At 31.0% G+C, this 14,977-nt stretch overlaps 2 protein-coding genes and 1 long non-coding RNA gene across 5 annotated transcripts; 1 reads left to right on the top strand and 2 right to left on the bottom strand.

Annotated features, from left to right (window-relative positions):
* Positions 1–6,110: 6,110 nt before the first annotated feature.
* On the bottom strand, positions 6,111–9,227 carry LOC140979954 (uncharacterized). Of its 2 annotated transcripts, XR_012175831.1 has the most exons (4): positions 9,014–9,227; positions 8,662–8,751; positions 6,364–8,316; positions 6,111–6,272 (listed from the first exon to the last, which is right to left on the bottom strand). It is a non-coding gene; the product is annotated as an uncharacterized lncRNA (long non-coding RNA). The 2 variants fall into 2 exon arrangements; XR_012175830.1 differs by having other exon boundaries at positions 6,111–8,316.
* Positions 9,228–9,431: 204 nt separating this feature from the next.
* On the top strand, positions 9,432–12,015 carry LOC140979962 (uncharacterized). The gene is made up of 3 exons (XM_073445635.1): positions 9,432–9,745; positions 10,608–10,807; positions 11,390–12,015. The coding sequence occupies exons 1-3, from the start codon at positions 9,656–9,658 to the stop codon at positions 11,643–11,645; spliced, it is 546 nt and encodes a 181-aa protein (XP_073301736.1). The 5' UTR covers positions 9,432–9,655; the 3' UTR covers positions 11,646–12,015.
* Positions 12,016–12,950: 935 nt separating this feature from the next.
* LOC140986550 (uncharacterized) lies at positions 12,951–14,659 on the bottom strand. 2 transcript variants are annotated; one of them, XM_073454929.1, is made up of 2 exons: positions 13,307–14,659; positions 12,951–13,182 (listed from the first exon to the last, which is right to left on the bottom strand). In XM_073454929.1, exon 1 carries the CDS (start codon positions 14,244–14,246, stop codon positions 13,392–13,394), a length of 855 nt encoding a protein of 284 aa, XP_073311030.1. In that variant the 5' UTR covers positions 14,247–14,659; the 3' UTR covers positions 12,951–13,182; positions 13,307–13,391. The 2 variants fall into 2 exon arrangements, with proteins under 2 accessions (XP_073311030.1, XP_073310981.1); XM_073454880.1 differs by having other exon boundaries at positions 12,951–13,188.
* Positions 14,660–14,977: the final 318 nt, after the last annotated feature.

Below are 14,977 nucleotides of genomic sequence, written 5' to 3' on the forward strand. Positions count from 1 at the left end.
TTATAGGAGAACGATGCTTGTTTTACAATGATATTACAAAATCAATACTTATTCTTCGCAAGTAGATTACGTAAAATATTAAAGAACGTGTAGGACTAGATCCAAAGAAGAAATGTCATCTCTTCTCCCAAAATACTGACTTTGAAATTGATGGTCAGATACATATTATACATATAACGAGAATACACCTAACCAAAAAAATTTGACATTCTAAAACTAATAACTCAACTACCTAGGATTTACACATCTTCGTTCAATTTATGTCTGATTATAAATTTTGACTCTAATAATTTCCAACTAAATTATGTTAAAGTTTTTATGGCCTTTTTACGCGCACGCGAGAGAGAGAGCGCGCGCGCGCACACACACACATATATATTGTAAGAAATATCTATATATGTTTGATAATATACATATAGAGTCGATCATATATATGAGAGGCTAATGGAAATAAACCACATTAATCAACCTACATAATTAATAATTAAGAGGAGCTAGCAGGTAAGATGCGTAGAAAAGTAATTCGATGACAGCCAAAATTGACGCATTTAAATTTAAAAATAAAATTATACGCAGGTCGGTGGATAATCCCCAATCTTATGTATATCGTGGAAATTAAATAAAAGTCGTAAAGCAACTCGTCTTTCCTCATGCTGACTTGTCGATTATATTATTCGAACTATAGGTGGCTATGACCATTACTATGTAGCACTATATAGTCAATTAGCTATATAAATCACGTGGAAATATTTTAATTGAAAACAATTTTTCTAAGTTATTTACGACAATACTTAACTTTGATATATACGTATAGTGTTATACGATAAATATAAGATCGAGTGTTAGTCAATTTATCAAAAATCATAATTGATGATAACGATACATTTCAAAATTATATCGTAGGCATGCAGAGTCTAATGCTAAGAAGACAATTTGGCTACGAAATTAAAAGGTTTAATTGAGATTAAACGATTTTAAAATTGGGAAAGAAGAACGTTGCTTCCTCGAACGGTGTACTTTGGTTGCGTTTATATTCCTTTATTCTCTCCAACAAATGGTCCAATATTTCTTTGAATATTCGTTTGAATATAAGATAGATCTTTCAAAATAGTACTAAAAGGAAAGTTGGATGATACAAAGTCTTGCAATTAATTTATTAATTAATTACACAGTAAAAAAAACTATTTAGGATTTTAGTTACGCACGCCAAGTAATTGTATAAAATGAAACATTGACGTTAATTTTTTTTATTATTATTGATGCGGTTTTTAAACTTTATCTGATTGGCAAATAATTTTCATTAATTTGACATCAAAAATTTTTTATTGAAAATTTTAAAACTTTATCTAATTGGAAAATCATTTTCATTAGTTTATTAAGCAAAAATAAATAAATTCGTTTTCTAAGTTATTATACTTTGGGTTTTGGTTATCTATGTGATTATGTAGTTATTAAAGACGAGTCTTTTGTTTTTATTTATACATATGTATATTATCGGAGTACTGATGTGGCATTAGAAATTATTTTTATTCGTCGAAAATTGCTAATGTAACACATGATACTATTGCTGTCGCACCAAATATTGCCAATAATATTTGGTATTGCTCGAAAGTCCGTGAGAATTCAGGTCCAATATCCAGATAGTTACGGAAGGTCATCTTAATGAATATAGTTCATCAAGAGATCACCTCATTCACCGGATCCGTCAGATCATCTAAGGACTTACCCGAGACTCTATTTATCTAAATTCGTTGGGAGATTATCTGGGAGTTCATCTCAACCGACCTCCCACAGTTCCATAAAACTATATTGAATATAATATATCTACATTTTGTGGACACACATCTCGTGTGACATAGTTACTAGTTATATATTGGAAAATGATATACTGATCATGCAATAATGGTAATGTGATTACTCTATAACTCTAATCCATTAATTATCTATCTATTATGCTATACTGTGCAATGTGCATATATAAATAATAATATTTTTTTGTGTTAAGAAATTTTTGTAAAAAAAAGTAAAAGTTGTATTAAAACTTACAATTAAATATTATATAGACTATTTTATATAATTTTTTTTTATAAAATATGTACGTGTATATATATCATATATAATTATTGATATACAACATACATATATAAATTTGATATTAAACTCAAGTAAATAGACATAAATTAACATTCGTTCTTCGAAATAACTATCATTAACCCGTTTCTCGCATAGACGCACATTCATATTCATCAAATTTTTGATAAATTAACATTCTTATAATTTATACATATTCTAACTCTCCTCACAATAAAAGTATATAAAATGATAAATAATTAATTATCACCGTTTGGCTCACGGATGAGATGATGAAAGATGATAAATCAATATGCCTGGATAATACAATAATGAATGGCACTAATCTTATGTAGAACTTAAATCAAACATTGGACAAACCAATGACAAAAGACAAAATAGACATTTTTAATTTTTTTTATTTAATCAATTATAATTATGTAATTATGCCCCGACGATCAATTTTAATCATTTTCCTCAAAATTATATAATTAAATGGCTAATATAATTTTTATGTTTGAGTAACTAGAAGGTTAAAAAATTTCTTCATGAAATGCTTGTATCTTTAATAACGTTATTATAAAAAGTTAAAAATGATATTATTAATTTATTATATAATTTCGAGGAAATGGACTAAAACTGATCATTAAAACATGGTTACAAGACTATGTTTCATCCTTCAGACCAAACGTCGTCTGAAATGATTGGTTATAGGACCCGTGAAAATTCAAGAAAGCACATATCCGAAATAAATCGTTGTTAAAACCCTGAGTTTTTAATTAAAGTATTTTATTACTTATTACTAGATAATATTTAGTTCCACTTTCATTATTTTTTATTTCATTTTTATTACCACATAAAATTAAAGTAATGAAATTATTTATAAACCAACTGTATTGATTTTCAATAAATAGAATATCAATCATTCTTTTGAATTAACTGTTACAATTATAAAAAAAATATTATAATGCATCTCAATTAATGAATCCTGTAAAATGTATAAGATTCAAAAAATTCAAAAACCAAATTTCCTCACGTCCTTGGTTGAGGTGGGCTTTCATCCTTTTCAATAGATGGGCCTTCTCCTTGGGTTTTTGATGATTTCGAGTTCTTTCGGTTAAGATTCGGATTTATGGGCCAAAACCCATAATTTTATTAATTGAATTCCATTTCGTTGGGCCTTGACCCAAATAAGAATCAGCTCGCACACGGGAAAGATTTCCTTGTACAATTGTATTCTTCGACAATTTTTTATATGCAAGTACGTCGCTTATCCAACTATAATTACGAACCTTATGCATATCTTGCAGAAAATGTAAGTACAACAGTTTGACCACACAAATTTCTGAATCAGATTATATATACAACCACAAATAACCAACAGCATAACACATCGGGAGTATTGTGTCACTTATATGTCTGTCCTATTTTCATCAATTATTGTTGGTATATAGTGTAAATACAGAGTATTCGACTTTAAACTATTAGATCTCAAGTTTGTCTGAAGTAGTACAAAATCTAACCAATCGTAACAATAAACCTGCTATACAGTAAACTTGCGAGATACATCAGTCTCGATGATAGGGTCACCGTCAATATTAAGCCTCCAAATTAACGCAATATCTTGTAGTGCGATTGATGCTTTGCTAATTTGAAAGTATAAAGTATGAGTTTTTTCGGTGTCATTTTTCCATAAAAGCAGTTATCAAATCATTATCATAAATACAATCATCACAACAGATAATGCCATAAAAACCCATTTCATGTAAACACGACTGATCATGATGGTGTAGTATACAACTTTTCTACAATCCTCAAATTAAATTATATGATCGACGCATCCTTAAGGTGTTATCCAAGTTGTTAAGTGTAATAAAACTAGATATATGTGTTTGTTGCTGATAAAGAACAGTAACATTAACCGGTCCAGCATATAATGACATCCTAAAATTATTAACAAAAATAATATATTATTAACTAGCACAATATTCTCTAAAAAAAAACAACTACGACATCAATTATCAAAATAATTACAAATACAAGCATTAACTATAAGAAAAACAATTTTTTAAAAATTTAAAAATAATAAATACACTAAAAATAATATTCACGATCTACGAGTTTTGAAAATACAAAGTTATTTTAAAAATAAAAATTTATATACATATCTCGATTGAAATTTTTATCATAAAATTTTACTTGCTTGAAAAAATCCAAAAATAAGTATTGACAATATAAATAAAATCAAATAAAAAATTTAGCTTGACAATATAAATAAAATCGAATAAAGTAATTATTCTATCTATTAATATAAATAATAATTTGAATACCTACACAACTAATAATAACAACAAACACATAATAATTTTAAGATATATACATAATAATAAATATTAGACGGCGTGACATCAAAAACATTTTTTTTAATAAATATTGGTGGCATACTATCTCAAAGGGCTTAACTTTATTTTTTTTGAAAAAAAATAATTAAATCAAGTTACCTCTCTTAAGAGGGCTTGATTTGATTAAGTAATAATAAATTTTCGAATTTACCTTAAATAAATTGGTCTAACATTATTGTAGTTAATATTTACAGAAAACATGACTAAATCGGAGAGTGTGTTTTTTTTAAAATATTTAATACGTGACTTTTTATTTATTTTTTTTTATAAAAAAACTAAAACAAGTCACTCATTTTTTTTAAAGAAAGACAACTTAACAAAAATATCATACACAAATATATTGTAGTTAAAATTATTATTTTCTTAACATATAATTATAAAAAATTTGTAAAAATTAATAATAATAAAAAAAATAAAGATATAAGATTATTACAGCTTGTAATTATACAGTAAATAAGACAGATATTATGTTTTTTCAAAAATATTTAAAATCAATTAAAAAATGTGATTTTTTTTTAAAAAAAAAACTACGTGACTTGCATTTTTTTAAAATATTCTTTTAAATTGAATTTGGAACAAAAATATACTTACAAAATATATTAAATCTAAATTATTATTATAATCGTAATATATAATTAAATAATAATTATAAAATAGTAATAATAAGAGAAAAAATTAAAATATAACATTTATTTTCTTATCATTTTCTAAAAAAATAATAAGGATAATTTATTATAATTAATGATTTTGCAATATCTTTATAAAAAAATAACAATAACTAAAAAAACATAATTAAAATTACAAAAAAGAGAGCCTCATACATAAAAAAATATTCTAACATAAATAATAATTTCATTAATAAATTTAATATTTAGCATAAATAATTTATATTAGTTTTTATTCTTTATATTGAAGTTGGAATAAAAATTTACCTGCAAAAACACAAAAAACTTCAAATTAATTAAAAATTGTCGTGAAGTGACAAAATAAATTAATTAAAAAATATGAAACATACATTTCGATTTGTAGAGGAAAAAAAAAGATGCACATGCGGTATGTCCCCGAATAATTATTAGGCGGTAGTTTTACAGCCTTAGACCCATGTTCATGTTCCTCGGTCAGAATGACCGAGAGGTACAACTTTAATGTTTTTTAATTAAACCAAGTCATGCCTTTTTAAATATAAATAAAAATTAAAATTACATATCACGCTTATTAGGGGTGATTTACTTCTTTTTTTTTTTTAAATACATGTCACGTCTAGTAGGGATTTGTTTTTTTTTAAAAAATTTTTTTTTTATGAAATTGACATGATATTTTAATTTCATAAACTCTTCTATTTTTACTTTATTTTATTAAATTATTAAAATAATTAAAAATCCCAATTAGAAATAAAACAAAGTAAGAAATCCTAGTTTATTTTAAAGCAAGAATTCTCGCTTATTTATCAATCTGTATGATGTTAAATATATTTTTAAAATTTGACAGAAACTTCTCTCAACAAAAACCAATGTCATCTGTCGTGGGGAAAATGATATAGTTGCGTCTTCTAAATACATTTTCACCTAGTTCTTGTCATTTACCATCGTGAAAGATTTCATCTTTGCAAGAAAAGCTCCACAATCATCCCGGTGTACCATCGTGTCCATGCAATAAATTTCAAATTCATGCTCGAAACTTTGCTTTTGCATAATTCTTATGTAAATATTAATTATCTATGATGCAACAGAATCGTCAAACAGAAAATGACAGAATATCAGTCCAATTAACCTCATAAACTTATCTTGCCAAACGACAACACTACAATAATAGAAAATTCAATTCCATTTAAAAAAATTATGAAACATTACTACAAAAATAAGAAGAAGAAACATATGGAAGACCAACGTACTCCAGTTCCTTTCTAGCAAGAAAGTCTGTCAACAATTTCCTCTCTTCATCAACTGCTTCTTCATGTCCACAAAAATCGGATCTATCTTTGAATTCATTCATGGAAACTTTACCAGGAGTATTGCCTTTCTTCTCAACATCCACAAATTCTTATCCAAAAGTGGCGATATATTTAGTAATATAAGAGCAAATCCAATCATCATTAACAATAATATAACTAAAAAAACAAATTAAACTTAAAATAATCAGAATGAGATTAAAGTATGCTCCATTTACATGTTTTGTCACCTTCATCTTACGTCTTGGTGTTGAGCTAGACGGAGTCAAAAACATGGACCTTTTTTTTTTATTCACACAATCAGCCCTAGTCCTCACATTTTCCACAATTGAAGATGGAAAAACAGTACGCTTCTCTACTTCTGAAGTACCATCAACAGTACCACCACTGCTCTCATCACCTGATCTATTTACAAACTCACCTCCTAACACGTAAATTTTTTCCTTCTTTTAAAACATCATCACTATTATGATTCAATGCTTACTTTCAGTACCAATTTCTATCTCATCAATTAAAGCATTCAAAGAATGAGATCCTTCTAATTCTTTGTTCTCTCACGCCAGATCTGAAATAACTTCTTGTACCATTACATCTACAAAATCATCAAAGTTAGAGGCTGCATCATGTGCTAACTCAAAATTAATTTCCTTGGTTTTATCAACATTCTCCTCATCTTCAACAATATTGTCACATTTATCGACCACAAACTGTTTTCCTTTAATTCTATGTCTCACATTTTCATCCTTTAATTCATCACACCTCTTTTTCAACATCTTTATCTCATCCATTTGTTTCATGAAAGTTTTCTCAAATCGTTTTGCTTCAGATCTATCATCTTCTTGCTTTAAAACACGCTTTATGTCCAATAAAAACTTCTCCTCCTCACAAAATAGATGTATTGACAGAACCTACTCGCAATTAAAAAATAAAATGTCAAACAAACCAACCATAAAATTTAAACAACTACTTAATAAACTGAAATAAAAAAAAAATACCTGAGTTGAATATATGTGTTTCAATAATGATTCAGTGTCAGCGGCATTCAGTGGGATCTTGCTTCTCCCCCACCGAAACAACCGAGGGTAAATATTTAAACCACATCGTACTCCTAAAACCGGGACTGTCTCATACAACCAAACTTAAAACCAAAAAAAAAATACTAAAAGTTGTTGAAAACATACTAAGATCATAATTATTAAAGCTGCATACTAACCATCAATCCAATCGTGAATCCATCAACATAAAGCTTTTTTCTGATTTGGCATATTTCTCGGTATAAAAAACGGAATGCAGCATCTCTCTAAGCATATTTGAAAAATATTGTAAGGTCATCAAGATAAAGAAATATAAAGCCATGACTGATATAATTATTAGTGGGGAACATTATGCAGTTAAAAATGAACAAAATAAAAACTCTAACAAAATCATCAGCGTCACTCTGATCATCCCTTCTTGCAAGTAAAAATAGTTTTTCATAAATAGCTTTTTGGTTGGCATTGTTGACCTTTTCGTCAAAATGACGCGTCAAAAATATGGAGTCCAGTTTCAAGTCCAAGTCAATTGGTTGACCACTATGATGTAGACCGAGAACAATAGAGAAATCAGCTGACTTGAAAGGGATGATAATATGATCACCAACAACAAAAGAACATGAATCAGCCTGAAATCTGTTTAGAAAATAATCAATCCGGCCACTATTAAACGCAAGGACTGGCATATCAATCCATTTAGCGAAGGGAGTATCATTTATCTGACTCCTCTGCTGCTCGCCTAGGATTGCCTTCAATTCTCCCATAAAAATTTTAAAATAAGGAGGGGAACATCATGAAAAATATTCCTTCACGCTCTTCTTCTCCTCGTGATAATCATTAACTGGTTTGTCTTCTACAACATTTTCTATATCAAAAACCAAAAACAAAGTTGTACAAATAATTAGTATAAACACAACTACGGGAAAAAAGAACCTAATTGTATATATATGCAACAAAAAAAATTAACTTTAGAAAATTGTCATTCATCTACAAATTCAGCCATGATATTATTTTGGTACATCATATATACCAGAAAACATTTGGATTCTACATTCTAAATGTTGATTGTGCTACTAATAAAAATCGTTTTGATTTTGAACTCATTGAGTTTGCTTTTCACCACTACAAAAGCCAACCTAAAAAAAACTTTAATTTTTCTTGTACCACGGTCACTAGTATCCGCTCAAAAAATTAAATAATAAATACTCACCCCTTTCTTAGCTCGGCCGGGGAAAGGGAAAGTGGCCAAGAATGAGACGGCAGTGGTCCGTCGGCAAGCTTGTTCTGATCTTGGATTGAACTGTGCATAACACAAGAAATTTGGAATAACTGCCTCAAAATCAAACACTAAACCTAATTTCTGAATTTCAGCAAAGTTTCAAAAATTCATTCCCGTAAAACTAAACAATCTATTGGAAAGCAATACCAAGAACAAACCCCAGAAATTGGGAGAAATCGGTTGCCAATACCTTATAACAAACAATAACAGTTTCAAAACCCCAAAAAAATTTAAACAAATAACGAACCATAGAAATAGAAGAAAATGGGATTCTCCTTCGTACCTTTCTTTGATTTCTTCTTATTTATAGTTGTTTGGCATTTCTTCTCCGTTGTATCTTCTACCGATTTCTCCACTTTTTTCCCCCTTTCATGCGTCTGAGTCGAAAGATTCATTCTTCGTCCCATTCTTCTTTCACTTCATCGAAATCGATTGTTGGGAAATGGGGAGAGAGATACTAATAGAGATGTTATTATAATATATACATGGGTATTACTGAGTTTTACTTTGCAATTGGGTATTTTGGTCTTCACTAGGGAGTTAATACAAATATATTGGTTTTGTTTTGGAGTGATAATAAATATATTTTTAGTTGGGTACTGAATCCAAAGTTCAGATTTGTTGGAGGATTTTTTGCCAATTTGCTGAACATTTAATACAGAATATAATTAAAGCAGTATCTATTGTTTAGCACGCAATCTCCTTACAAAACTATTATCTAGATTCCCACACTTCATCCGTGTTTGTTTATGCAAAAAACAAACAAAAAAAAACAGAACCAATTTTTACGTTAATCTAGCTGCGAGGAAGCATAAAGATTTCGAATATTTTCCTCTCCCTGCCTCTGTTGTTGTTGATTTTGCGCTTTCCTGTACTATTTTACTTCTGCAAGAAGTGGGAGCAGTTGGGATTGCAGGAATTTGTGATGGCTTCGACGTTGGTGTTGGTGGTAGTTTTTGTTCTTGATTTGATTGCTTTTGCACTTGCTGTTGCCGCTGAGCAACGCAGGTCTTCTGTGAGTACAAATTTTCTTTATCTCGCTTCATCTTATTATTTTTCTAAAAATTAATTGATGGATAGCTTCTTTCTTTATTCCTTTCACTTTTGTTTTAGATCATGCATGTGGGTTTGGATTTGATGCGTTACTGTGTGCGATTTATGTGAATTTTATGCAGATTAGCTGTTTTTTTTGGTGGACATAATTTGGTTGGTCATTAATGGAACTTTAGCTCTGGTTTATTTAAAAATAATTTTGATGTTCATATTCTTCCACAGAAACGCTAAATTGATTTGTGGTTGGATGATCGAAGTTGTAAAGTACAATTGATTGTACAGTTATCATATGTTAATTTATGAATTACCTACATAACATTCTTGAGGTAATATAAAGCGTAGTTTGTTTTGGGATTTTCTTGGAGTATGGAGTTAGTTTCTAATAGAGTGGCATGCTCTTGAATTTTTGACATCCTTTGGGATTACTTTGTCTAGATTATCCTTCAAATTAAGTAGTTTCAATTCAACATGGGATGTTTCTGCTCGACAATTTTGGAAGTATTTGATTTTGTATTTAATCATCATTCGAAACTCGAAACTGCGTGGTTTGTGTTTCACTTTCGAATTTTTATTATTCCTAGTGTGACGTGGCCACTTACAAACTTCTTAAATACTTGATCATAGTTATTCATTCTTTGAAGCACGAAGGAAAACATGTAGTCTATAATTCACTTTGAAAAAGTTTTTATTTATTTTTCGATGTTTCCTTGCTCAGAGTTCTTGAATACTTGATTATATTTAATCATCCTTTGTAACAAGTTCAGTCAATCTAGAATTCCTTTCATATGCCAGCACTTACGCATAATTTTGCATCATCTCGACAGGCCAAGATTGAAACAAGTGCAAATTCTAAATATTGTGTCTATGATTCGGACATAGCAACTGGTTTGGGTGTGGGATCACTTTTGCTCCTAATGGCTAGTCAGGTACTGATCATGGCCGTAAGTAGATGCTTGTGTTGTGGGAGAGCTCTTCGTCCGAGTCGTTCAAGGGCACGGGCAATCGCCTTTTTCATCACCTGCTGGTATATTTTTCATTTATATCTGAACTGCATTCAGAATGTAGCTCAAGAATATGAAGTGGTTTATCGTCTTTTTATGTCCTAAAATACCTTTCGGAAAGACACTTGCTGATCCACAATACAGAGTCTAGGTTCAAGGCACAATGAGACTCGGCCTTTGTCCTTAGGTGTGCATGCCAAGCCCGCGCCTTTGCCTTGAAATACAAGTGTTGGTGGCTATAAAGACTTAATGCGTCTTTTAAGTTTTTTTGAATGTAGAGATGGTTAATTGCTGGTAAATTACAGAGTGATACCAATTTCTTTTTCATCTGAACTAATGTATAAGTTAAATAGTTTGGAACCTTACACATAGGTAAGGTTACATATATTGAAATATTTTTAAGATCTTAGATGCTAATAACTAATAAGCAATCCCTAAGTGTGTCTAACTTCGACAGAGGGTGTGTCTTGGTTTGAATCTTGCACGTTAGCTCTACGATATCTTTGGTCTTCATGCACCTTTCCTCTCTAATAACTATGACCCAACATGCATTCACAGAATTTCGTCTTCTGTTAAGTTATATGATGTTATTGTTGACAATACAGGGTGACATTTTTCATTGCCGAGGTGTGTTTGTTAGCTGGCTCGGTAAGAAATGCATACCATACTAAGTACCGGACCTTGTTGTCTGATAATCCTCTATCGTGTGAAACCTTGAGAAAGGGAGTCTTTGGAGCAGGAGCAGCGTTCATCATCTTTACTGGCATATTCTCTGAGCTGTATTATGTGAGCTATTCTAAAGCTAATGATGGATTCCTGCCTCAAAGTGGGGATGCTGGCATAAGGATGGGATCCATATAGACAATCCCCAATCGAGGGACAGATTTTTGTTAATTTTCATATCTACTTGCACTCCTCTAAACAAACTGGTGAAATATAGCACCACATACACACCATGCTTTGAAGTGAAATATTGGTCCTTGTACTTCTGGATTTAATTGAGGATCAAGTGAAATTATGTTAAAATAGTTAGATGTATTTTGCCTGGTTTGTTGTAATAATCTCCGAGGAAGATCCGAGCGCGCACCATATGTGAGTGAAATGATATTTTCTGTGCAAAGATTGTCTCTTACAAATCTCGGTTTCTTTATCCATTATATTGGATTTCAGTTCTTATTTTTTTCTAGATGTTGTTTGAGTGAATTTCTATTCATCCGCTGGTTTGTAGTTATTTGTAGTTATTACTATGTTTTTTGGACTTAGCTTTAAGAATCTAGTTGTGCATTTGATTACATTTTATGTGTTGAATACAATTCAATGTTCCAGGGTAAAGTTAGTATATATACATACAAAAAAAAAGAGCGTGTGCTCTTTATTAATTGTGCTCTTTATTAATTGAAAGTATACCCCATCATGTTTTGACAATTTGGAGTCGAGTCTGAACATTTCCTGCAGTCTCTTATTCACAGTCGGATCTGTCACGTCCCGGGCATAAGCTCGCGTCTGCACGGTTGTACAATAGATTCTTAAAACAACTACTTCGTATTTATCTTCGTTTTACGAAATGGATTACTCAATTTGCTATAAAAGTATATTGTATTCTCTTATAAATTATTTTAAACTTTCATTTCTTTCCTACTATGGATGTGTTATCACAGATTCACAATCACCCCTGTTCAAAACTTGATGCAATAGCATTGATCTTGGAATTCAAGAGCTGGCTCATAGTATTTATTTCTCTTTGTTCATGCTGGTGATCGTCTCTGATATCATAATGGTCACGTTGAGGTCTATGTATGCGGGGCCTATGTCCGCTCCTGCGTAACTGCAGGTTCTTATAGCAACTCCATCGTTTCCGTATCGTTTTATGAAATCAACTCAAATTGTCATAAAAGTTAATTAATCCCTTATAAACTATTTTAATATTTTATTTTTTCTTCCTGTGGGAAGGGTATCACATTTCCATGTATCACTCGTTTATGCCGGATTATGCAAACTATGAACATATAAAAATTTAAGAGAAACCGTGCATAAAATCTATACAACAGAAATACATACATATTCACCAGAATCAATTCTCAATCACAAATCTAATTTACCCCATGTAGTTGGTTGTATGCCTCAATCCACCCTCATCAAAATCCACCTCTAGTTTAACATAAAACGTATATGCCAATGAATCTTTCTTCTTCAAGAAACTAACCAGCACAGGGACAACTTAAATCGGAAACCACATCATTGACGAAAACAAAAATCGTTCTACTTATAACTGTAGCCAGTAGTAATATTGTAGCTGACATCTTTTAGCTGTCCAAATATCATATTTGGATAGGTAAGCGATATAACCAGCCACGCAGAATGGTAGATGCAATTCGTTGCCACCGACACAATTATAGACCTGAAACTTAGACAATGGAGGACAAATTAAACAAATAGCATGTATGTACGATAATTACCCAATGTTTGACAGCACAAACTACCCAAATTAAATGCAAATCAATGGATATTTACATATAACTTACTTGAGACTAGAGCAACCACATTAAGATCAGATGGTGCTGGATTTATTTCAGTCAGGATTCTTGAAAAATGGCTTTAGTGTATGATCTATATCTCATCAATGTCCCATACTATATTGATATCAGATGAAGTTGACTGCTCAATCTCATTTTTCCAAATATAACTCCAATAGTTTGGAAAGTCTTCTATACCAGTAGTTCTGGTATCCGGGCCAGGCCATGGGGTACTGCTAGTGGATGGAATATTTACTGTGGTAATGGTTGGTTCTTCCATGGATTCAAAACTACTGGGATAGTACTGATCAGAAGCATTTAACGACTGATAGGAAGTAGGATTCATAATCAAAGAAGAATTCATTTCGAATGTATTCAAACTCGAGAATGTAAATTCGGTGTTCAGATTATGAGGCTCCGAGACATTCAAACCTCTTGTATTGTCTGTCCCATTTCTTCCCACTAAAAGCTTCGTGTTGATGTCATTTGTTGAATTATAGGATAAGGGAGACAAGGGGAGGATCAAGGAATGGTAGAGAGTATTATACGTGAATTTCTGGTCAATGATATTGATAACTGGAGGAACTTTTCTGCAACTTTGCGCACTTGGGTCGGAAGTAGTGGTGGTGGAGGTGTTTGAAATCTTGGGCCGCTTGTTTTTCCGGACACCACCAACTGGAACGTTACGAAGAGTGCCACCTTTGGTCCAATGCCTTTTGCAAGATTTGCAAAAATGGCGAGGCTGAGATTTGTTATAGTTGTTGAAGTAACAAAACTTAGTGTTTGTTGAACTACACCTCGGACACTTCAAGGATTCTGATCGTGGCTGAATCTGCTGCCGTATTGTCGGTGGTTTTGGTAGCTCCACCATGCCTGACTGTAGCAAATTATTCTGATCCCAGTCTTCGTCTTGATGATCGTCGCAAACCTGTTTAGTACTCAATCCCATGCCTCAAAATCAGATCTCACAAGAACCCAATTAGTAGCAAATCAAATCAAATCAAGATTTATGATTAAAAAGAGTATCTTTCTAGTACACTCTTTTATGGACGGGAAAACGACCTCTAGAGATTTGAGGTTTGTGTATGGCAGAATGGAAGATGGATACGTAAAACGATCAAGAAAGAGTACGAGGAGTAAAAAATTCTCGATATCTGAGTGACGCGGGTTGGTTGTGAGGATATTATATAAGGGATTGAATGATTAAGGGGAATTTATAGGAAGAAGGTGGTGAGAAATGGGCATACTTGTCTGAGATTATATTTCTTATTTCTATACCTCTTTGGTCATCACTGTCTCTCTGTAAAAATAATGACATATCAGGGCAAACCAAGGACACACACGCTCGAGAATTTGGAGAATAACATTTTTTGGTGATTAATTTATTTATTATCTTAAATTGGTGTTTAATTTGTGTTTGATTTATTGTGTGTGTTAAATTTGTGTTTAAGTGTTTAATTTATTATGTTTGATATATGGGTAAATTTTTTTAAATCCCAAAATCCAAACTTAACTTTACATTCAATACCTATCAGAAAAAAAAAATTATATGTTAACATTCCATGATCGATGATCGAATATAAATGTTTCTATACTACTTGGGCCCACAAGTTCTTTATCAGATGAAAGTCGATACAAAACATTAAAAATATGACATAATATATGCTATTTGAGTATCAT

This window comes from Primulina huaijiensis, chromosome 1 (assembly GCF_012295235.1).
Source record: "Primulina huaijiensis isolate GDHJ02 chromosome 1, ASM1229523v2, whole genome shotgun sequence".
Taxonomy (NCBI): domain Eukaryota; kingdom Viridiplantae; phylum Streptophyta; class Magnoliopsida; order Lamiales; family Gesneriaceae; genus Primulina; species Primulina huaijiensis.

Excerpts from the sequence above, each read along its gene's own strand:
- LOC140979962 (XM_073445635.1), top strand. The coding sequence starts at position 9,656 with ATGGCTTCGACGTTGGTGTTGGTGGTAGTTTTTGTTCTTGATTTGATT. Across the intron at positions 9,746-10,607 it reads CTGAGCAACGCAGGTCTTCT|GCCAAGATTGAAACAAGTGC; the intron begins GTGAGTACAAAT and ends TCATCTCGACAG. Across the intron at positions 10,808-11,389 it reads GCCTTTTTCATCACCTGCTG|GGTGACATTTTTCATTGCCG; the intron begins GTATATTTTTCA and ends TTGACAATACAG.
- LOC140986550 (XM_073454929.1), bottom strand. The coding sequence starts at position 14,246 with ATGGGATTGAGTACTAAACAGGTTTGCGACGATCATCAAGACGAAGAC.